The following is a 22,935-nucleotide window of genomic DNA, read 5'->3' as shown; positions in this document are numbered from 1 at the left end:
GCTGGGATACTGGTGAGGGCTGAGTTATCTGGGACCCTATAGAGGAGGAAAACATATCAGGGATAGAAGTACAACAAAAGGTAACAGAGCCCTGGATCCCCAACACTGTGATGCCTCAGAGTCAGCTCTGATTGTCCTTGGAGTCAACTCAGAGAAAAATGTATTCTATCTTGTTCAAGCCACTGTTATTCTAGGCCAGGGCTAAAATAGATCTGCATTCTAATTAACAAAATAAAAGCCAACAAAAGGATAGAGGAGCTGAGAGATGGAGAAAGTGAAACGGAGTCCTGTTAACACTGTTTGCACCTCTGGATTCAGCCATGCCTGAAGGTGGTATACTTCTGGAATTTTCAGTTTTTGTTTTTAAAGATTTTTTAATTGATTTTTAGAGAGAGAGAAAGGGAGAGGGAGAGAGAGCGAGAAACATCAATGTGAGAGCAAAACATCAATCAGCTGCCTGCCGAATGCCCCCTACTGGGGATCAAGACTGCAACCCAGGCATGTGCCCTGACCAGGAATTGAATCAACACCCTTTCAGTGCATGGGATGATGCCCACCAACCGAGCCACACTGGCCAGGGCTGGAATTTTCAGTTTTATGAAAACGTTTTCTTCTTATTGAGAAAGTTTTTCTAGCTTAAGCCAATAGTTTGGTTTCTGTTTTAGAACCTAGTACATCCTGGCTGGGGCACTCCCCTTCCCACCTCGGGCTGTTCACCTTTCACTGTGACCTTGTGTTCACCGGTTCCTGGGTGAGTGAAGAGCTCAACGTGGACGGAGACTTCGCCCACAGGGTCTTCCACGTTGGAGCCTGGGTGGGGCAGGGCAGAAGGCTGGTGTCAGCTCCATTCTTTCCCACCCACCAGAAGGGACCCGGTCTGCCCCCTACCCACGATGTGCTGGCAGCATCAGGTCAACAGCCCTGACAGGGAGGCACGGAGGGCTGGCTGGAGTGGTAGGGAATCTTGGGGAGGCCGGGAACCCAGGCCTCTTGCTTTTCTGTGATCTCAAGTAGATCTCTTAACTTCTCTGAGCCTAATGTGTCTGTCCCCCGCGCCCCCCTTTTTTATTTTGACTGACCACCATAAGGTCAAAACTCAGTCTTCATCTTACACACCATCTTGGCAGAATCTGGCTTCCGTGCCTCAGTTTCTCCTCTTGGCTACAACAATGCCACACTCTCCAAGTTCTCATCCTACACACTAGTTCTCATCCTCATCCTCTTTTATCACTTCCTCCTTTTCTGTCAATCCTCAAACTGTTGGGGCAGCCTATACCTCACTCCTTGATCCCCTTTACTTCCTCCCTAAGTACTGGTACATTAGAAGAGCCTACCAGCTCTACCTTCAAAATATATCCAGAATCTCACCCACCTCCCTGACCTCCATCCTGACCCAGCCCCCATCATCCCACTCCTGGGCTCCTATAGTAGACTCCTCCCTCCCTGTCTCCTTGCATCCTCCTCTGAGCTTCTCTCAATACACCAGGCAGAGAAACCCTATTAAGTCAGATCACATCCCTCCTCTGCTCAAAACCCTCCCACCTCACTCTGAAGTAATCGAGTCCTTTTTGTGACCTGCAGTGTCCCTCCTGATAAGTCTCACTGTTACTTCTGCTGCCTCACCTCCCTCCACTCTCACCCTTGCTAACTCTGCTCCAGCCACATGGACTTCCTCCTTTGTTTTCCCTGCCTCCACACCTTTCCTCTTCTAATAGACAACCCCACGTTTCTATGTAGAAATGCCCCCACCCTCACCTCAGACCTTGTGGCTCCATCCCACACTTCAGGTATGGCTAAATGAACCATGGCTGTCCAATTAGAGCATTCCCTGCCCGTGGCTGCAGTAATAGGTAGAGGGATGGTCATGTGACTCAGGCTGGGCCAGTAGGAGTTGGCCCTGGGACTTTGGCTGTAACTATTAGGAAAGAGTCTCTCTGTCTCTCTGGTGCTAAACTGGCAAGGCTGTCTCTGCCTAATGAGGGGAGAGGCCACCCCAAAGCGGTCTCTGCAGAGATCAATGACCAGTGGCATTGCTGAAGATCCTGGATCCAGCCATTCCTGATGCCAACCCAACCTCTGATCTTTCAGTTCCAGAGCCAACAAATCCCCTTGTCTACTTGAGTCAAGGTGAGGTGCACTTGTTTCTGGCCAGCACCAGCATCCTGACTGGTTGTGATGAGGATCCTTGAAGGGCAGCTTACTAGGAAAAGCTTCTGTCCCTGTGACTCTGAGAAAGGCACCCTGTGGGGCCTGGGGACCTGTGACTGCCAGCACATCGACCAGGCCCCTCCCACGCCCCCTAGGAAGCTCTCCAGGCGTGGTGCACCCCATGCATGGGGGAGGAACAGGAGGAATGTTGGGGTGGGGGTGGGGAAGGGGAATGGGTCAGTCCAAGGTTGATCCAGGTCACTTGCGAGGGGCAGGAAGTTAGAGGCTCAAGGGCATAAAAACCTGCCCACCCCCAGCACCCCAGTATTGGGGAGTGCACCCCCATCTTCGCTGCTACCCCAGGCCGCTTTCCTTATCATCTCAGGCTCTTGCCCCCTCCCCTCCCCCAATCACATGCTCAGCCTCACCTCCCCCACCCCCACCCCAGGCTGATGCTTCATTGCAAGCTCAATCAGGGCCAGACTGAGGGTGCCAGGAGGGAACTGGACAGTGGTTGGGATGGGTGAGGGGTCAGACCAAGGCCAAAGCTAGTAAGAAGGGGGAGGGGGGCAGTGTTGGGAGCCCCCATCCCGTGGTTTGCTGGCTCCAAGAGGAAGGGTCTTTCCTGGGGGGCCTGTCTGTGCTTCTCTCACACCTCCCCCACCCCCAAGTCTCCCGCTCCCCTGCAGGGTAAGGATCCCTGGGCAAGTGGCTTCTCTTTTGAGACGCAGTATCCTCATTTACGGAATGATGAACCCCCTTTGTGTGGCGTTTGGAAGGAATCTTTGTAAGAATCCTTGAGAAGTTCTTAGTACAAGGGCTGACTCATAGTTAGAGCCTGAAAAAAGGGTAGTTTTCTACATTCGGAAAAGTCATATCAAGCGTCATAGTAACAACAGCAGCAGCAACTAAAAATTGCTAGGTGCTATTAAAGGCCAGAACCTGCTCTAAATTGAATTCATCGCATCCTATGAATTAAGGTCCTTGACTGGCTCCAGTTTAGCGATCAGAAAACTGAGGCTCAGGGGGCCGACCCTGGCCCAGGTGCCCAGCCCCAGAGCGGCAGAGCTGGGCTCGGGCTTAAGAGCTGCACTGAGGATGCCGACTCGAATTCCTTCTCCTTCCCCATGTGGAACCAGCAAGCCATCCTTCCTCCTTGTCCACCCTGGCCCCGCGGCCGGTCCAACCCGGGGCGTGGAGGCGGAAGGACGGGCCTTTTACTAGCCGCGGCTGGGGGGGCGCAGGCACCAGGCACCGGGCACCGGGCGCGGGGGGAGGGGGCGGGCGGGCGGCGGAGGCACGTACCCTTCTCAGGATAAATGTCTTCACTAAGGGTAAACCTAGTCCCTTTTCCACCATGGACTAATCGCGGGGGAGGGGGGAGGAAAGAGGGAAGCGGGGACAGAGACGAGCAATCCAGGGGCGAGGATGGAGGGCGAGTGTGCGTGGGGGGAGCAGGGGAGGCGCGGAGGGGGCGGCGAGTGACAGGGAGGAGAGACAAGAGAGAGAGAAACGTCAGCTGCAGATGGACAGACAGACAGCCTCCCACTCCGGGGGACACCGGGGACACTAAAAGCAGCAGCGTGGACTGGGCACGAAGCTGAGCGCAGAGGCCTGACGCCCCGGGAGCGCCCTGGGCTGACTGGGGTGGGGAAAGGGCCCCCCCCCCCGCTCCCGGGGGGCGCAGGGCCTGCTCCCCGGCTCCAGCCTCCCCCCTGCACCCCCACTGCCGGAATCCAGCCGGGTCAGTGACCCAACTTCTCACCCTTGTTTGTACTCTTAGAGCCAATTTTGAAAAGGGGCGGGTCCCTGGGGAGGGGAACTAGGACCCTGGAGTCCTGTCCCCCAACCCGAGCCGTGGTGTGTGAGCTCAGAGAGGGACAGGAGACTGAAGCAAGGTTAGAAAGAATTTGAGAAATGGGAACTTCCTCTCCCCACACCCCCTCAAGGTTGGGGTCCCTCCCATCCCTGGGATTGTCAATCATTCCTCAGCCCAGACCTTGCAGACGTCCCTCCCCAGGAGCCTTCAACCTCCCCTCCAGAGGGCATTCCCCTGGAGCTGCCAACCACTCATTGGCCACAATGACGACACAAGTCCCGCCCAAGCCAGAGCTGTCAATCGCTCCTTAGTCCCTCCCCCTTCGCCCCCCCAGGCACAGAGGTCCGCCCACCACAGCGGTCAACCACGCCTCAGGTCGCGCGCCCCTAGAATCTGTCAATCACCTGGGTCCTAGCCGTCAAAGAGGTCCCGCCCCAGAGCTTTCTTTCAATCACTTCTGGCTCTGGGACGTCCATCGATTTCCCCTCAAACTGAGAATTACTCCTTGGCCCAGGACCAAGCAGTTCACAAGCGCCAGGGATCTGCTAACGCGCTCCTGACGTCACAGGAGATGAGCCAATGGCAGCTCGTGGCTGGGCTGCCGCCCCTTACCCTGGGCAGCCTGCGTCTGCACGAAGGTCTTAATGAGCAGGTCGGTGGCCTGCGTGTAGAGGGACAGGGCGTAGCGCAGGGACTGCAGGTCCGGGCTCTTCTCCAAGAAGGTCTTCTTGAGGCCCACACCGCCCGCGTGGAAGTATTGCTGTGGGCACAGGGTGGGGAGGTGAGGCCAGTGGCACCCCTACTGGCTCCTCCTAGCGGGCCCTCCCCCCCTGCCCTCCTCCACCCCTCTGCCCTCTGTAATGAATGATGCACTGGATGAACCCGGGGCCTCCACTCAAGTCTGGTGCCCCTTCTCCCCCACCTCCACTCCTGCCCCCACCCTGCCAGTGGGCTCCCCGCACCCTCAGAATAACACTCATGCCTCCAGGCCCTTCCCAGGCCCATTGGCTTCAACCCTGCAACCTCCTTGACTTCGCTCCATTGTCTTCCCTAGAACACGCCTGCCTCAGGGCCTTTGCACTTACTATGATCTCTGGTGGTGAGGTCCTCTCCACACTCTGGCCCTGGATCTTATCTGGCTCCTTGTCTTTCTTTGATTAAGGTTTCAAGAAGCCTTCCTTGACCGCACCTCTTTAATAAGTTGCCAACTCCATTTTAGCAAAACATGTTTTTCAGAGTAGTTTTCATTCCACGCGGACCACAGCCTCTTTCAGGACTCCATGCTCTTGCATGGGCTGGGCCCCTGCCTAGAATGTTGTTTGCTTTGCCTTGTGAACCCCTATGCATTCCTCAAAACCCACCTCCCACATGTTTTCTTCTAGAAAGTCCTTGCTGCTCTCTCCCTAGGCTACCCCAGCTCCCATTCTTCCCTCTACAGCACCCTGACCACAGGACTAAAGATGTTTGTATCCAACTGTCTGCCCCCCAACCCCCAGTCTGGGGCTCCTCAGGGCCTTGCCAGAGGGTCATCAGGGAGTGTTCATAAATGGAATGAATGAAGGTGGGTTTGAATCTGTCCACACCTGCCACACCCTCCGCCTGCCCCACCAGATGGGCAGGGGTGGGGCCTCTCACCTTGATGGTGTCCAGGGCCAGCTCAACGACTGCACACTGCTTTGGGGTCAAGCTCTTGGCTTCCTCTCGTACCATGTGGTCCTGGAAGGACAGAGAGAGGGGCCAGGTGGGCGGAGCAGGCCCACATTAGGGATCCGCCTGTCTATGGTACTAATCCCTGCAAAACTGTGAGGAGCTGGATAGCGGGTCTGCTTTTTCATCACTGTGTGCCCGGCACACAGCAGGTGCTCCATAAATATTTGTTCAATAAATGATTTATACTCTTGATCAAGCTGTATCTTTCCAATACACCAGCGCAAAAAAACTGTGCTTAAGCCCGTCCGAGCAGGGTTCCTGTCCCTTGAACCTACAAAGCGACCCTGCCAGTGGGCTCCCCGCACCCTCAGCGGGTCACTATTCTGGGACTCCTCCCAAGGAATCCCCCAACCCTGACCTCCTCCCCTCCCTCCTGGCCTCACCTTGAGTTTAGACAGTTGACCCAGCTCCTTGGCCGCATTGAAGATCATCTGGGTTCCCTGCAGATAACAAGAGGCACAGCCAAGTCAGGGTGGGGGTCCTCCAGCCCAGTCCCCAAGCCCCCCTGACACCCTAGCCCTGGAGTCTTCTTGGTTCTTGTCCAAAGGCTCTGGGCAGGGCAATGGTTGTGTCGCAGAGACAGAGGTCTGGACCCCGCCCCCCTCCTCCCCCGCCATGAAGTGCTGAGGAGTTGGTGGTGACTTTGTCCCCAGAAATCCCAGTCTTGTAGGGATGCTATCACCCTCCCACCTCCACCATGACCCTGGGTTTGTGGTTCAGAGAAGGGAAATGAGAGAGCGGGCTGCAAGGGGCAGTGGGTGGAGGGGTGGGGGGGGCCTGGATGATGTTTGTGGGTCTGGGTGGGCCATGCCAGCCCAAAGTCAGAGGGTCTGGAGGAAACCGTGGGATGGGCTCTAGTGAAACCCTCACTCCCTGCAGGACCATTCCCTCTGTGGGAGGAGTTCCCCAGTAATCTGCAGGGCGGAGGGGGGCGGGGTGTTAGTCTGACCTTTTAAAGGAAGAATCCTCCCAACACACTTCTCAATATAACCTCCCTGCTTCTCCCCTCTCAAGCAAGATAGTGTCCTGGTTATAGTTCCAACAAGCTGAGTGGGCCTGGATTCAAATCCCAGCTCTGCTGTGTGGCTCTGGGCAAGTCACTTAACCTCACTGAGTCTCAGTTTTGCCATCTGGATGAAGGAAATCATATCCACTTCAAGGTTTAGCTGGAACTAAGTGTCTTTGTTCAGTTTTTACTGTTACTAGCACTTGGTTTCAAGGTCACGGGCAGTGCTGGGGAAGACATGGTACAGGCCTGGAAGTCCCATGTCCTGGCTCCTCTGTCACCGTGCTGGGTGACTTGAGGTGTGTTCCAGACACTTTCTGGGCCTCAGTTTCCTCCCCTGGGTAATAGGGACACCCTCTTGGGTGACAGTGTGGGGCTGAGTACCAGTGAAACAAGGAGTCCTGCATTACTTGGTCCTGGGTGGTCTGGGGGTCCCGGGTGGGGTTGGGCAGGGAGGGAGCCATTTATAGCTGGGAGATTTGGAATTGCATGGACAATCTACCAGCTGACCCATGGAAGCCGGTTATCCTGGCACTACTAGTGCTATCATCATCCTGGCTGTCCCTACTCTTCCTGTTCCTAGGCTGTCACTCGAGGCTGTAACGAGGCACAGTTACTCAGGAGCCCAGCTGCTGGGTCCTCAGCTTCCCTGGATACCCCCTCCGCCCTGCCTGCTGCCCGCCCCCACCCCCCACCCCCACCCCTCACAAGCAAGCCAGACAAGACAGAGGAAGAAGAGACCAACAGACAGGTTCACAGAATGCCACTGGAGGGCACGGACCACAAGGGTGGAAGGAGGCACGGGGTGGGGTGGGGGAGGGGGAGCCAGACAGACAGTGAGAGGTCGGTCTTACATCTGAGTGGCTTGGCAGTTTCACCCTGCCCTGTGAAGAGAATCAGGCGGAGGTCAGAGTTCAGGTGTCGGCTGGGAGGATAGTCAGTGGGACTTCCCTGCCCTCTCAAAGCAAGGTCCCGCCCTCCAGCCCACGCGTTCCCCCCAGGTCCTGGGTCTAATGCTGAGCCCCCTCCCCAGCTAGGCACTTTCCCTGTCCCCCAGTGCGGGCTTGGGGCCAGGCTCCCGGACTGCCACTCCAGGAGCCTGGGACCAGCCTGTCACCTGGGACAGATGCCCCGCCCACAGTCAGCCTGCCCAGGTGGGCACCTTGGGAAGGGGAAGGGAAGAGACAGAGCTCCAGGTCTGTTGTTCCCCAACTTCCAAGACCTCACCTCGGCAGGCCTGACTCTACAAGAAAAGCGCTAACAGGGAGCACAAGTTCACGCAACATACAGACACACACCCAGGCACAGTCATGAGCGTGTAGAAAGCTTATGTACACACACATCCAGATTGACATACAAATACATACACATGCAGAACTCACAGGCTGAAATATACAAGTCCACGCCTAAACACTTGCACGTGTGCACACGATCACACGCATAAACCCACACCCTCCCCAAGAGTGTACATACATGTGTACAGTGCCTGGCACATTGACTGTGTCCCCTAAAGGGCTGCATGAGTGAGTGGGAAAGTCCTCCCATCCAGGTTCGTAAAGTGGAGACCCCAGTTGTGTGCACACAGGTGTGAGAGCTCCGGCATGAGTGCACAGCAAGGGCAACTGTTCACGTCTTGCTACAGCTCCCATCTCTTTACAATAAACAACAATTAGAACAAAAACAGCTACATGAAAAAAACCAAAAACGTCTCAATCCACGGCAGTGGGTCAGCGTCTGAGCCCAGGGCGGGATAACCCTTCGGGTGCCGCCGCGAACGGGTGGGAACTGCATGTGCACACATTAGCTCACACGGACCCACACATTGCAGGCCACGTCCCTGGAGGAGAAGCGCCTCCTTTCCGAATTCTGGTTTTGTGGGACGTGGTTAGGACCCTCACCTCCTCAACTCGTGACCCCCCGGGGACCTTCCTGCCCAGGCACAGAGACACAGACATGCACACACACGCCCAGACACCAGGGCTCAGGACCTCAGCACCAGCGAGGCCCTCATTACCTTTTCTAATCCCTTGCCATGTTTTCTCAAGAGGGTGCCCTGCAGAGACAATGCCACAGGGTGATCAACCTGGCAAGCCACAGGGGGCGGGAGCCCGGGACGATCACACATGTAGTTATGGGGGCGGGGGGAGGGCCATCTGCACTGCCCAGGGGGCTGGTGACTGGATTGCAAAAGGGGATGTGCGTGTGTCTTAATGACCAATTCTTCAATGTGTGAGAGAGTCAGAAAGACAGGAAAGAGCGAGGGAGAAGCAGAAATACAGAGCCAGGGAGAAAGGAGAGAGGTTGCTGCCAAAATACAATCCATTTACGTGTATTGTGTAGATGAGGCTCTGGTTCTCGGGTTAACAGGAAAAGCAAAAAGGCTTCCTATTCAGACAGACCTGAACTTGAATCCTGACTCTGGCATCTATTTACTCTGTGGCCCTGAGTAAGTGACTCCTCCTCAGCTTCTCTCATCTGCAAAATGGGAATCATAATATCCACCTTGCTCAAAAGGTTGTCATGAAGGTGAGCTGACACCGCAGCTCAGAGGTCTGGCATACAGGGAATCCCCAACAAACGGAAATTCCCTTAGCTCCCTGCCCACAAGGGCATTATCTGTGGTTACGGCCAAAGACACACGCTGAAGCCACCAAGAAATAAGATGAGCTCTAACCGGTTTGGCGCAGTGGATAGAGCATCGGCCTGAGGACTGAAGGGTCCCAGGTTCGATTCCGGTCAAGGGCATGTACCTTGGTTGCGGGCACATCCTCAGTAGGAGGTGTGCAGGAGGCAGCAGATAAATATGTCTAACTCTCTATCCCTCTCCCTTCTTCTCTGTAAAAAAAAAAAAAAAAAAAAAAAGAAATATATTTAAAAAAAAAAAAAAGAAATAAGATGAGCTCTTGTGAACTTCTGACAAGATTAAATACTGTGACAGCCTGGTCTTTCTCACCAAGGGTGGGGATCTGCAGTGGTTTTACTGACTTCTGCCCTGGTATGTGTCCAATACTACCCTCACCACAAAAGCAACAATATCAGGTCTAATTCAGTGAGCCCTGCCCCCACCAGACATGGAGATGCGCACTTCGTTTGTTTTTTAAATATGTTTTTAGTGATTTCAAAGAGAGGAAGGAAGAGGGAAAGAGGGATAGAAACATCCATGATGAAAGAGAATCATTGTTGGGCTGCCTCCTGCACGCCTCCCACTGGGGATGGAGCCCCCAACCTGGGCAGGTGCCCTGACCGGGAATCAAACCGTGACCTCCTGGTTCATGGATCGATGCTCAACCACTGAGCCACACTGGCCAGGCGAGATGATCACTTTAATGCATCATCCCATTTGGTTCTGACAAAAACACTCTGACAGTTGCTACAATTAACTGGTTTTTCAGATAAAGAGACGGAGGTTGGGAGGTGAAGTGACTTTCCAAGGTCAAAAAAAAGAGAGAGAGAGAGAGAGAGAGAGAGAGAGAGCGCGCTGAGATTTGACACTAAGTTTGTCTGACACCAAGGTCACAATGCCGTCTCCACCTGGGTGCTTGGGTGTGTGTGTGGGATTTGTGTATGTCTGTGTGTGCAGCGGGAGTGGGCTGGGAAGGAGTGGTGGAGGGCCTGCGCTAAGTAGCTGAGTAGGGTCCTGAGTGGTGAGCCCAAAGGGGAGGTCGGAGGGGCTGTGTTGACTTTGAACCTCCTAGCGTCTGGGAGATACTCAGATACCTTTAATGGCATCTGATCATGGAATGGGGGGTATCACAACTAAAGGTCTAGGGCAGACATGAAGGTTTGGGGTTTGGGAAACTTGAAGGCACTGCCTCCATATTTATAATGGGGCAAGGTGGTGGGCGTGGCCTCCCTCCCTCCAGGCCCCGCCTCCTCCCCATACCCCAACCCAGACAGACACAGGCACATCTAGGCAGGAGGTGGGACAGTGGGGGGGAGGCAGTGGGTGAGGAGGGGGCACTGGGTGGGGGGGCTGCAGCCACGCGGTGGGCCGAGTCCAGACACAGAGCGGACGGACAGACAGACGGACAGAAGGGCCTCTACTTACGATCATCTGTCAGCCATGATGGGGGCCAGGTGGTAGGGAGGGGGGAATAAGTCACCATGAGTCTCCCCGAAGCCCAGGGAGAGGGTGGAGAGGGCACTGAGGGGCGAACCCCATGCCCCAGCCCAGCCCGAAGGAGGCGGGGCTGGCCGAGGTAGGTCTGAGCCTCCTACACCATCATTGCCTCTTGGGGGGACCCCACCACCCGCCCCAAGCTGTCCACGTTCACCCAGGAGTGCCCTCCCACTCTGTGTGGAGCCATCGATACACGTACCGAGACTATCCAGGCCCTCAGTGCCTCCCCAGAAGGGCCCATGCCCAGCCACACCCCTCCACAGATATCCTGGTACGCCCACTCCCACCCGACAGCCTGATCCCTGGGATCACTGTCTCTGAGCTGTTCCTAAAAGGGCCCCAGAGGCCCAGGCCTGCTCTCTGGATGGCTGCAGACTTCGGCTTGACATCTCTGACCTTAATGCTCTTGATGACCTCTGTCTAACCTCTGAGAGAGCCTCTGTTCTGTTCCTCTCTGATTTTTTAACTCCATGGTGTCTCCCTTGTCTCTTGATTGAATCCTCCAAGGGCCTCTGATAAGCCCACTGACCCCTATGACCTCTGTGCCTCATGGGCGGCCTTGAGCCCCAAGGTGATCTGTTTTCTGGGTAATCTCTGACTTCTGAACGACCTCTTGATTCATGTGACCTCTAAGTCCCTTAGATGTCATTTGATTCTACTTGACCTCTTTAACCCTTTTATGACTTTTGACCCCTGGGTAACCTCTCTGATCTTTGGCCTCATTTACCTCTGGTGGCTTCTACAACCCTTGGATGACATTTGTGCCTGGACAACCTCTGAACCTCAATGCTTTTGGCACCAAGCTCTCTGGGCCCCCACAGGGAAGGTGGCCCAGGCATCCCTTCTGACCCTTGTGGGCCTCACCGTCTGGTCAGTGAGGGGTGGCAGGACAATGGTCTTCTCCATGGTGTTCATGACCAGCTTCCACAGCTCCTTCAGTACCCTCTTCAGCACCGTCTTCTCGCAGATTTTGGCAAAGAGAGTCAGGCTGGGGGTGAGGGGTAGATCTGAGAGAGGGCCCAGCTGGCCCTGACCTGGAGAACCAGGCCCTTCCCTTCAACATATGGGCAAGGTAGGAAAGCATCCCTGTACAGACCCTGTACAAGGACCTTGGGTGGTCTGGTGGAGCTACAATACGTGATACGTGTGGAGGGCAAAGGTGGCGGGAAAGCTCAGCAGGGGGCAGGCAGGAAGGGGGCCTCAAAGTCTGGGAGGAAGGCCTGGGCCTTAGCATGAAGGCAGTGGGGAGCCATGGAGTATTTAAGAGAGAGAGAGAGAGAGAGAGACAAAGACATTACTGTTTGAAAAAAACAGAGTGGCGATAAACTGGATTAGAAGGCTGTATGGAGAACAGGGACTATGAGAGGGCTGGGGCCATGCTCGATAGGAAGGGGAATTGAATGGCAGGAAGAGGATAGACTTAGGAGGGAAAACAACAAAGAATTTATGATTGGATATTTGAGGGCTGAAGGAGAGGGCACTTTACCATTATTCATCCAGCAACTGACCCCCAACCATCCCTCCCCCAACTTTCTTTCGTGCTACTTCCATCTCTTTTTCCTTCCTTCCTTCCTTCCTTCCTTCCTTCCTTCCTTCCTTCCTTCCTTCCTTCCTTCCTTCCTTCCTTCCTTCTTCCCTCCCCCCCGTTCCTTCCTTTCATACATCCAACTATCCATCAGCCATTCTTCCTTCTTCCCTCTCTCCCTCCTTCCTTACATCCATCCTCCCATGTACACTTCCTCCACTTATCTTTATGCTCATCAATCCATCCAGTTATTCATCCATCCAAATACTTACCCAACTATCCATCCATTCATCCATTATTTACCCATTTGTCCATCCATCCATTCTTTCATCCATCTATCCTCCATCTAGTCTTTTAGCATTTATCTCTTAATCTACCCACCTGCCCAACCCTTATGTCTTTCCACCCAACCATCATTCATCTATCTATTCAAATATTTACTCACCATTTCTTCCAATCATGTACCCACACATCTTTCCATCCCTTCACTGCCTCCACCCACACACCTCCTAACCATTCAAACACCACCCAGCAAGCTGCCCACTTGTCCTCTCCAGGCCAGCCTCTGGGCTCAGAGGCCACCGGACATGGCTCACTTGCTGTCCAACAGGTCCATGATGGGCTGCAGCACGTTGTCAGCATCTTGGGCCACGCTGCTGCAGGCACTGGCTGGCACGTTGCCCGTGCCCTTCACCTGGCTAAGGATGTCGCCCATCTGTTTGACACACTCCTCAATGTGAGGCTGGAAGCTGGGGGCATAAAAGGGAGAAGCTCAGACCAGACTCGTGGCCTCTGGAGGAAGGACTGGATGAGGCCATCAGTGGTGATCTGTGGACCGTGACCTTTTATCATCAGCATCAGGGAGCCATGGTATATAACTGAGGGGTGGGGGGCAGCATTAATAATAGCAGAATCAGGCACAGGCTATGACATTTACCCGTGTTGTTTATTTCATCACACAGTCCTACTCATGTACTATTGTTATCATCATCCCCCCTTTGCAGATGAATAAACTCAGGCTCAGAGAAGTTAAGTGACTCACCCAAGGCCACACAGCTAGTAAGCAGTGAAGCCATGATTGAACTCAACTTCATCTAACTCCAAGCCTGAGGTCTTCCCCACTACATCTGCTGAGTCTCTGTGTGCCCCAGGCTTAGGTATGGGGCTGCCCCCTCCCTGCTCCCAGCCTTGGAGGTACCCCCACCTGGTAGCAAACACCCGGCTGAGCTCATCCAAGACGTTGTTGAGTTTCACCTGGAGCTCTTTCAAGATGTCGCTGGCCTCCGCATCCAGCTGAGGAAGGGGAAGAGACATCCATCAGGTCAAGTTTACAGAGCATCCACGTATCTGGGGCATTTTCCCACCCAACCCAGGGAAAGGGACCTCAAGGGGCTCGAGAGGAAACTGAGACACAGACAGTGAAGCCACTTGCTTGGGTTTGAGGGACTGGCTGAGCTGGAATTCATCAGATATGAGCTCTGGGGTCCATAGGGATAGGGGGCATCACCCCACCTGGTCCCACCTCACCTCTTTCCCTCCCATGGCTTCAAACATCTTCTCTAGCTGAACTCGCAGCTGCTGAGTGTTGTTCATGAGGATGCAGGGCTGAGGATGGGAACAAAGCAGGCAGTCAGGGATCAGGACCCCTCCCCAGAGTCTCCCTCACCCACCACCAGGGATCCTGGATGGTTTCAGCGTCTGGGTCTGGAGAAACCTGGGGTCCCACAAGGTCATCTAAGAATGGAAGACAGTATTTGGGACCAGGTTCCTGGGAGTGTTGAGGAGGGTTGTGTCTGAGGACTGGCAGAGAGAAGGAGGACCTAAGTAAGTGGGATGGGCCTCTAGAGTAGCAGGAAGAGGTGTTCTTGTCATATACCCATGTTCTCCTACATGGGACCAAAGCTTTGCATGCTCACATACATATGCCCTGAAGGCTTCATTTGCAATAACCAGACAATGACACACTAAAGGCGTGTCCCCTCACCTCCAGATCCCCCCCATACACACACAGTCAGATACACACAGCTGGACACACAAGCAGACACAGGTCTCAGAACCCAGGGAAGGATGGAACTCTGGGGGTGCAGAATTGGGTTAGGAAGGAGGACAAGGGTCCCCGCAGGTCACCACTTTCTCCTTCTCCTTGGAGCAGTAGGAGGCGAAGTCCTTGATGATGATGTCCGCATACTGGAGGAGCACATTACTGATGGTCTGGATAGGACATAGAGAGTGGTTAAGAGGAGGGGCTGGGGCTGGGTGGGCCCATCAAGAGCCACCTGTGAGATGAGGGGTAACCTCAAACCCACTTTAGCACCTAAGATGGACCACTGGGCTGGGTGAATTCTCCACCCAGGATAACCATCACAATAAAGGGGGACACCACCACAAGAAGGAGATTATTTTATGCAGACTCAGCTATTTTTCAGAGCGATAACCATCTGATTGTTAAAATACCCAGCCCCATCCACAAGCATGAACTTGATCCTAAACCTAAACCAAATCTCAGTTCCTACCTGCATTCCCCAACTTCAACCCAGCTTAAAGAAAATCCAATTGAACCTAACCCCAGACCAATGTCGTCAACCTCCAAACTCACCCCAGGTCCCACTCAAATTCTCTATAAACCCCAACATTTTAATGATACCAAAGCAATCCCAACAGTAATTTTAAACCTGACCCCAACCTCAACCCCATCCCAACCTTAATCCCAGCTCCAAATTCAACTCCAACTTTAACTACAACCCTGCCCTCAACCCTAACCTCAACTCGAACGCTGTCCCCAATACAACTCTAACCTTTATGGAAGAACTAACCCCAATATTGACCTCAACCCCAACCTCAATCCCAATGATATAACCAATACCAACTTTTACCTCAAACTCAATCCCCATCCACCTACTCATCCATCCATCCATCCATCAACTTCAACCTCACCCCAAATCCTAATCCCAACCTCAATTCCAATCTCAATGACATCATCAATCCAATCTCAACTCAAACCCTAACCTCAAATTCTAACAACTCCAATCTCAATAACATCACAAACTCTAACCTCAACCTCAACCCAAACCCTGTCCCAACCACAACTCCAACCTCTATGGCATGACCTACTAGAACACAGTGGTTCGGTTGTTTTTTCCATAGACCTCAACCCCAACTTCAATCCCAATATCATCAACCCCAATTTTTTAAAATATATTTTATTGATTTTTTACAGAGAGGAAGGGAGAGGGATAGAGAGTTAGAAACATTGATGAGAGAGAAGCATCGATCAGCTGCCTCCTGCACACCCCCTACTGGGGATGTGCCCGCAACCAAGGTACATGCCCTTGACCGGGAATCGAACCTGGGACCCTTCAGTCCGCAAGCCGATGCTCTATCCACTGAGCCAAACCGGCTAGAGCATCAACCCCAATTTTGACCTCAATCCCGACCTCAACCCCAACCCTGATCCTGACCCCATTCCCAACCTCAACTTCACCCCAATCTTGACCCTATCCCCCACCTGGACCCCAACCCCACCCACACTCTCGCACCTTGGCAAACCGCCTCATGTAGTGCCCCACGATCTGGGGGTCAGGGCACTCGAGCTTTTTGATGATCTCAAAGCTCTGGTTAAGCTGGGAGAAGACATCCACCACGGAGCAGGAGAACAGGGCATGCTCTGAGGTCTGCTGGAACTGCAGGGTAAGGGAGGCCAGGAAAGAGGAGAGTGGTCAGAGTCAGACAGTCCCCATAGCTCAACCCTCCTACTCTCCACAAGGAGAGCCAGAGACCAACTGCCTTGGGGTGAGATGGATAGTATGTGAGGTTGACTTAGAGCCAGACACAGAGGCCACTGAGTGGGTGGGTGGGGTCAGGCTTGATAAACTCACATTCATCTGTTGAGTGAACAAAATAATTTAAACACCATGAACAAGACAAAGGTTGCGGGTACCCTTCAGAGACTGGCCTCATCCCAAGGGTAGTTTTTGTCCCCAAATTGTATCTCAATGGACCTGGGAGGGAGCGAATCCACGGTGGGGAGATTGGGAGCTTGGTGGTGGGTTAGCCTTCTCACCCCATCCTTCTTGTCTCGTTCCAGGGCTCCATGTAGGAAATCTCGGGACACCTCCTCATTCTCATCCAGCCACTGGATGACGAAGGGTTCAAACCACCTGGAATGGAGAGTTGGGATGGGGTCCTTCCATCTCTTGTCTCCATAACCCTCTGCTTGAACTCACCCTGTGGTCTTGGGTGGTCACTCTCTGCTCCCCTCCCCTACCCGGCCTTGGCTACTTCACCCATGAAATGAACCAAGTGACCACTGTCAGAGCAAGGCCCAGACTTCCGTGAATCCTGGTTGATAAACTGCCCAGGGATAAGTAGATTTACTCTCTGAGATCCCAAAATAGTATATAGTAGGTCCTCGGTAAATGGTGGCTACCAACCCACTCTCCATCACAGCTTGTGAGCCAGACATTCCAGGTTCACATCTGTTCTCCATCACTTACTGGATGTCAGCATTTAAAATCCTTCAGCATTTAACCCTCTATTTCTTCATCCACAATATAAAAATGATGATGTTCCCATCTCATAGAATTGTTGAAAGGATTAAATGAGAAAAGACATGTGGGACTGCTTAGCACAGTTCCTGGTACTTATGATTATTAAGTGTTTGGCTATAGGAGTCCATAGGCCAATGGCTAAGAATGGAGAACCCTGGATTTGAGCCCCACCTGTGCCCTTGATGCCCAGGGAACCCTGAGTAGGTGAGCCTTCCTCTTTGGGCCTCAGTGTAGTGTCAGCACTATAGTTCTGATTTGGGTTCTGGGCAGGGGGCTTACGCAGGGTACTCTGGCACTCGGTCCTTAAAAGCAGGAAGCTCTGTCACATACTCATTGTAGAGCCACTTGACCTTGAAGTGGAGGTTCATGTAGTCGGCGCTCTTGCACAAGCGATGCTTGTCATGCTCTGGAGCAGGGAATAAGGGGGGTGGCTCAGCCAGGAGGATCTGCCACCCTCTGTCTTGGCAGTGCCCACACTGGCCATCATTGATATTCGAGCTCAGGCATGAAGGTACAGGGCACTCACAGTCTTGGAGAAGACACAGCTGTCTGCTCAAGCCAGGTTGGGAGACATGGCGTGGGGGACTCACCCTCCATGGCATACTTCATGTCCTGGGCAAACAGGTTCCACATCACTTCAGCACTGATTTTACCCACATTCAGCTCCTGGGGAAACCTGATAAAAGTCATGGAAGTATGAAAACTTGACAGCTAGGAGCCAGATGGCATAGGCTACTTAGGCCTTCCTAGTCAAAGAGTTGTGCCGTACAGGCAGAAGGATCTGTATTCAAGTTCCCTCACAGTCACCAACTTGCTGAGTGACTCTGCATTGAGGCCCTTCTTCTCCTGAGCCTCTACCCACATATCCCCCCATCTATTAATTTACCCCTTTATCCATCCATATACCCATCCATTTACCCACTCATCTCTCTATTCATCCATCCATCCATCCATCCATCCATCCATCCATCCATCCTTTTTATCCACCCACCCATTCTTCCATCAACCTACCTATTCATCCATTCACCCATCTATTCATCCATCCATCCATCCATCCATCCATCCATCCATCCATCCATCCATCCATTCCTCCCTCCTTCCATCCCTCCATCCAATCATCCATCTATCCATCCATCTACACATACATCAATTCCTTTATCCACGCACCCATCCTTCCACCAATCTAAATCTATCTATTCATTCACCTATCCATCCATCCATCCATCCATCCATCCATCCATCCATCCAACCATTCATTCATCCATCCATCCATCCATCCATCCATCCATCCATCCATCCAATGTCCCTGATCTTAACTCCATATCTAAGTAACCAAGAGATCAGGGCACCTCAGAGTTAGGGGCCCCTCTAGCATCCACTTCAGGGAGAAATAAAACACAATAGCTCTTTAAACTACAAGAGATGAAAATTCTACAGACATATAAATCCACAAACCAAAACTGCACACAGTCACACATAATACACAATATTGTATATTGAAGTCAATTCACACATACACCCACAGACCACAACTACACACAAAAGTTCATCCACACATGTAAGAGATAATGCAATTTAAATGTAAAAAATTCAGAAGAGTATTTTGCACACAGTAAATACTAGAACATTATCTATTGTTACTTATGAATCTACACACACACACACACACACACACAAAATTATATACATATGTACACAGTTATTCACACAAATCAATACATATAAAATACATGTCTGATTACACCAGTAATTGTGTACATACACACAATTTTATGTTTATGTTTGCAAATTATGCCATATTTCATCTAGATATAACCCCACCTACAATTTCCCCCACATATACAACATTTTATGTATAGTTAGACAAGATTGTGCACTAGACACAAAATTGTGCACACACATACACAATAACCTCCAGATAATTAACTACATAGACACACAACTCACTGGTTGAGGCAGGGAGTGTAGGAATTCTTGTCTTCTTCGATGATGGATACTATGAGAGTGATCAGCTTGGACCAGAAGTCGAGGTTCTTGATGCTGGGGCCCTGTTCCTCTGGGGGAACTTCCCCCTTCTTGGCCTGGATGGGGCAGTGGAGATGTTGGCTCCAAGGGGTCCAGGGATTGGGGCTTCAGTCAGTTCATTATTGAGGTGCAGAAGGTTGCTGATGAATGGGCCCCATTAACATGTGTGTGGTTCAGGTGGGAGGTCAGCATGGGAAGGAACTGAACTCGTAAACTGGCTCAAGCAGAGCTTATATCTATTCAGCTTAATGAAGCTTAATTAGACCCAGCTCATAAAACAGAATGGACCTGAATTTAGCTGAACAAACTCAAGCCCACTAAACCAAATGGAACTGAAGTGAATATAAATCATACCCACTTAGCTTAGCAGATGGCAGTTCTCAGAGTTAATTCAGTGGAACTGAACTTGGGCCAATTACACTTTATAGAGTAACATTAAACTTAACTGGATGGAATTTAACTCCAATAAAGTGAATTGAATTTAGCCTAATCAATTTCTCCAAGATCAACACCAGCCTACATAAAAATAATGGACATAAACTGATCTGAATTCAACCCAACCCAACCTAACCCAAGTCAACCCAATCCAGCTCAACCTAACATGCTCAGGCTAACTCAATCTAACTTTAGTCAATCAATGGAAATGAATGTAACTCAACTCAACTGAAATGAGCCCAACCGAACCCAATTCAATTGAACTCAACTGTACCTAATCCAACAACCAGCTCATTCGGACTCCAACTCAACCCAGTCGAGAACAACTTCAACTCAATTCAACTGAATGGAAATGAATAAACTTTTCTTCGATTAAATTAAACTCAATCCAATCCAGTGCTGCTCACTAATTAGCCAAGAGCAATTTTAACTTAAGTCAACCAAATAGAAATAAATGGAACTAAACTGATTATGGTTGAACTAAACTCAATTTAATCCACTTTACCTCAACTCAATTCAATTGAGAGCAATTTGATTTCAACTCAAGTAAAATGAATGTAAATGAACAGATGGAAATAAAATTGAACTGAATTCGGCTTATGTGGTTACTTCCTGTCAGAAACACAAGCTGAGGGAGGGGCCACCTGAGGCTAATCACCCTGGGTTTTAAATTTATAATTTATACATCTTTTCCTTCTGATAGCCTGGGACATTATATGTGTAGATAAACACATGTTGAAAGATCTCAAATAAATTAAGTTGAAATGACCAAAACTGAACTCTACTGAAAAAAAAAATCAATTCAACTCGCCCTGGCTAGCGTGATTCAGTTGGTTGTCGTCTTGTGCACTGAAAGGTTGCTGGTTCAATTCCTGGGTAGGACATGTGCCCAGTTGCAAGCTCAATCCCCAGTAGGGGTCATGCAGGAGGCAACCAATCGATGTTTCGCTCTCACATTGATGTTTCTCTCTTTCTCTCCCTCTCCCTTCCTCTCTCTCTAAAAAAAAAAAATCAATTAAAATCATTTAAAAAATTTAATCAACTCAACATTTATTGAGCAGTAATTCAATTCCAGGCATACTGTATTACGTCAACTCAAGTAAGTTTAACTAAAACCGCCCTAACTGGTTTGGCTCAGTGGATAGAGCATCGGCCTGCGGACTGAAGGGTCCCAGTTCGATTCCGGTCAAGGGCATGTACCTTGGTTGTGGGCACATCCCCAGTGGCGGGCATGCAGGAGGCAGCTGATCAATGTTTCTCTCTCATTGATGTTTCTAACTCTCTATCCTTCTCCCTTCCTCTCTGTAAAAAAAAAATCAAAAAAATATATATTTTTTAAAAAAGTTTAACTAAAACCAAATTTATTGAACACTTATTGTATACCGGTACTAAGCATGTAACTAAATTTTATCTAAAGCTTGTATCTCATCCTCAATCCTGAGATGTTAATTAATGACCTAATTTTACAGAGGAAAATATTGAGGCTCAGAACAGTTAAATCACTTGGGAAGGAACAGATCTGGGACTTAGGCCAGGGTCTGGTGGGTGTCTACAATTCCTTTCTGCCTCACTTGGAGTCCTTACAGGGTCTGTCTGGTACTCCCGACTGTAGAGTTCATGACAGTTATTGAAGATGTACTCATAAGTAGAGTTGAGGCAGGCTTTCACACAATCCTTCACAACCTGGCTGGCTCGGGGCGGGCTCTGGAGTTCTTGCACCTAGAGGGATGGAGAGGGCATGGATGGGTCAAACTGGGACGAGAGTTGCCCAGGAAGTGGCTACAAGTGATCCTGGGTTTAAGGAAACATTGTACCAACATGAAAAAAGAGCGGCACTGAGAAAGGGCACTGCTCTCCAGGAGAAATGCTGCTTGTTTAGGACCTAAGAGTCCTAGAGAATCCTTCTTGGAGAGCTAATGGGACTGGGTTCCCGTTCCTACCTTCATCCGAAAGAAAGTGATGCTGGTGAGAAGGTCCACAGTGGATTTGAGGTCCTGGAGTCTCTCTGGGCTGCTGGCTGGGAAGTTATTCTGTTGGAAGGGAGAAGAGAGGAGAGGTTATGGAAGAAAGTTAGGAGAGGATAGGAGACAGTGTTCTAGGGGAGATACAAGAGCCCCGAAGTTTCAGGAAGTGAGTTGGGGGTCAATGAGAACACCTTGACGTAACTGGGAGGTCTTCTTGGATGCAGCAAGTCGGTTGGGAAGGTGCTGCTCACATAGGTGTACACTTGTTAGAGGAACACATTCTGCATGTTGAGATGGGTCCTCCCATGTGCACGCCTGCTAGAAGCTGTCCCTCCTGGGCACACATGTATGGGGGTAAGCAAGTCATCGTGCATGCATTTCTCACCCGATACATGGAGAGGTCAATTCGCAGGGAATTATGCAGTTGGTCCAGGAGCTTCACAAAGCGCTCTTTCTGGGGAAGCAGAAGAGGAGGAGACTAGATGGAAGCCGGGACTTGGGCATCAAGTGTAGCAGTGAAAGGTGGCTGCCATATTGGCTGAGGGCTTACAGGAAGGGCATCCCATCCACCATTGAACTGAACCCTTATAACATCTGCTTCCATTCTACAGAAGGGTAAACCGAGGCTCAGAGAGACGTGGCTGGTACAAAGTCACACAGCAAGTCAAGTCCAAATTGGAAATCGGGGAGTTGAATAGGGTTTCACCAGCACAGGTGTGGGTTCTCCCTCATCCCCCAGGCCCTGGGACTGACCCCGAAGTTGGAGGCTGCGAAGCGGTCAGAGGCAGACACGTTGGTGGAGGCGGTGGTATGCGCATAATAGGCATTGATGTTGGCGAGCAGGGTGCTCATGACAGCAGGCACCCCAGGACACATGTACTTGGAGGAGAGGCAGGCAAAGTGGCTGGTGGAAGGGAATGAGAAGCACTGGGCCTGGTGTCCAGCCACGACAGGCTGGGCCCCACCTAGAATGCCTCCAAGACAGCATCGTGAGTGACTCCTCCCAGCGCCCCCCGCAACTATCCCCTTTCCCTCTACCTGATTCTGTCCTTGGAGTTTCTCTGTCTCCTCTCCGAGTTGCCCTATGTCTGCCTCTAACTCCAGCTCTCATCCCTGTCACTGCAGTCCCCAGCACTGGCCCTTTCCTAACCTCCAGGAGAATTACATGACACCTACCATACCCACTTCCTCTCCACTCCTTTCCCTGTGAACCCTTCCATCCCAGATCTGCCAGTATCCACTTGGTGACCCCCCTGCCTCAGTTTTCTGCACCTCACCCTGATGCCCACCCCAGCCTACAGCCTCACGTCATGGCTTGGTAGATGGACTCGACGCCATAGCGCATGGCAAATTCATCCACAATCTCCTGAGCTGTCTCATCATAGTAAACCTTCCAGGCATCGTCACCCTTGGCATCCGGGATCTTCACGACCCCGTTGTTCTGCATGTCAGTTACGAAGTGGAACAGGTTCTGCCAACACAAGAGAAGGAGTCAGAGAGTGCAAGGGGGCACAAGGGGGCAGGTGTAGGGCATCTTACATTATCTATCCATTTGTTTATTCATTAACTCATTCATCTACTCTTTCACCCATCCAGCTACCAAAAATTTCACCTGTCCCTCCTCCATTCTTCCAAT

General features: G+C 51.5%; 1 protein-coding gene across 4 annotated transcripts in view; it reads right to left on the bottom strand.

Annotated features, from left to right (window-relative positions):
- UNC13A (unc-13 homolog A) overlaps positions 1 to 22,935 on the bottom strand; it is a 59,684-nt gene that overhangs the window by 3,035 nt on the left and 33,714 nt on the right. Inside the window, exons 21-42 of one of the 4 annotated variants that reach the window (XM_054716820.1) lie at positions 22,607 to 22,770; positions 22,053 to 22,203; positions 21,685 to 21,753; positions 21,276 to 21,365; positions 20,920 to 21,054; positions 18,823 to 18,956; positions 17,466 to 17,551; positions 17,155 to 17,281; positions 16,389 to 16,485; positions 15,865 to 16,008; positions 14,456 to 14,539; positions 13,856 to 13,933; positions 13,533 to 13,621; positions 12,925 to 13,077; positions 11,668 to 11,791; positions 10,732 to 10,737; positions 8,698 to 8,736; positions 7,538 to 7,567; positions 6,061 to 6,117; positions 5,603 to 5,683; positions 4,580 to 4,727; positions 718 to 810 (exon numbers count right to left, since the gene is read on the bottom strand). In XM_054716820.1, the coding sequence (XP_054572795.1) occupies positions 718 to 810; positions 4,580 to 4,727; positions 5,603 to 5,683; positions 6,061 to 6,117; positions 7,538 to 7,567; positions 8,698 to 8,736; positions 10,732 to 10,737; positions 11,668 to 11,791; positions 12,925 to 13,077; positions 13,533 to 13,621; positions 13,856 to 13,933; positions 14,456 to 14,539; positions 15,865 to 16,008; positions 16,389 to 16,485; positions 17,155 to 17,281; positions 17,466 to 17,551; positions 18,823 to 18,956; positions 20,920 to 21,054; positions 21,276 to 21,365; positions 21,685 to 21,753; positions 22,053 to 22,203; positions 22,607 to 22,770 (2,179 nt within the window). The remainder of the gene's footprint in view (positions 1 to 717; positions 811 to 4,579; positions 4,728 to 5,602; positions 5,684 to 6,060; positions 6,118 to 7,537; positions 7,568 to 8,697; positions 8,737 to 10,731; positions 10,738 to 11,667; positions 11,792 to 12,924; positions 13,078 to 13,532; positions 13,622 to 13,855; positions 13,934 to 14,455; positions 14,540 to 15,864; positions 16,009 to 16,388; positions 16,486 to 17,154; positions 17,282 to 17,465; positions 17,552 to 18,822; positions 18,957 to 20,919; positions 21,055 to 21,275; positions 21,366 to 21,684; positions 21,754 to 22,052; positions 22,204 to 22,606; positions 22,771 to 22,935) is intronic. The other 3 variants (XM_054716818.1, XM_054716819.1, XM_054716821.1) reach the window with 3 other exon arrangements.

This window comes from Eptesicus fuscus, chromosome 6 (genome assembly GCF_027574615.1).
Source record: "Eptesicus fuscus isolate TK198812 chromosome 6, DD_ASM_mEF_20220401, whole genome shotgun sequence".
In the NCBI taxonomy this organism is placed as follows: Eukaryota; Metazoa; Chordata; class Mammalia; order Chiroptera; family Vespertilionidae; genus Eptesicus; species Eptesicus fuscus.
Note: the sequence above shows the minus strand (reverse complement) of the source record. Positions and strands in the feature narration are given on the sequence as shown.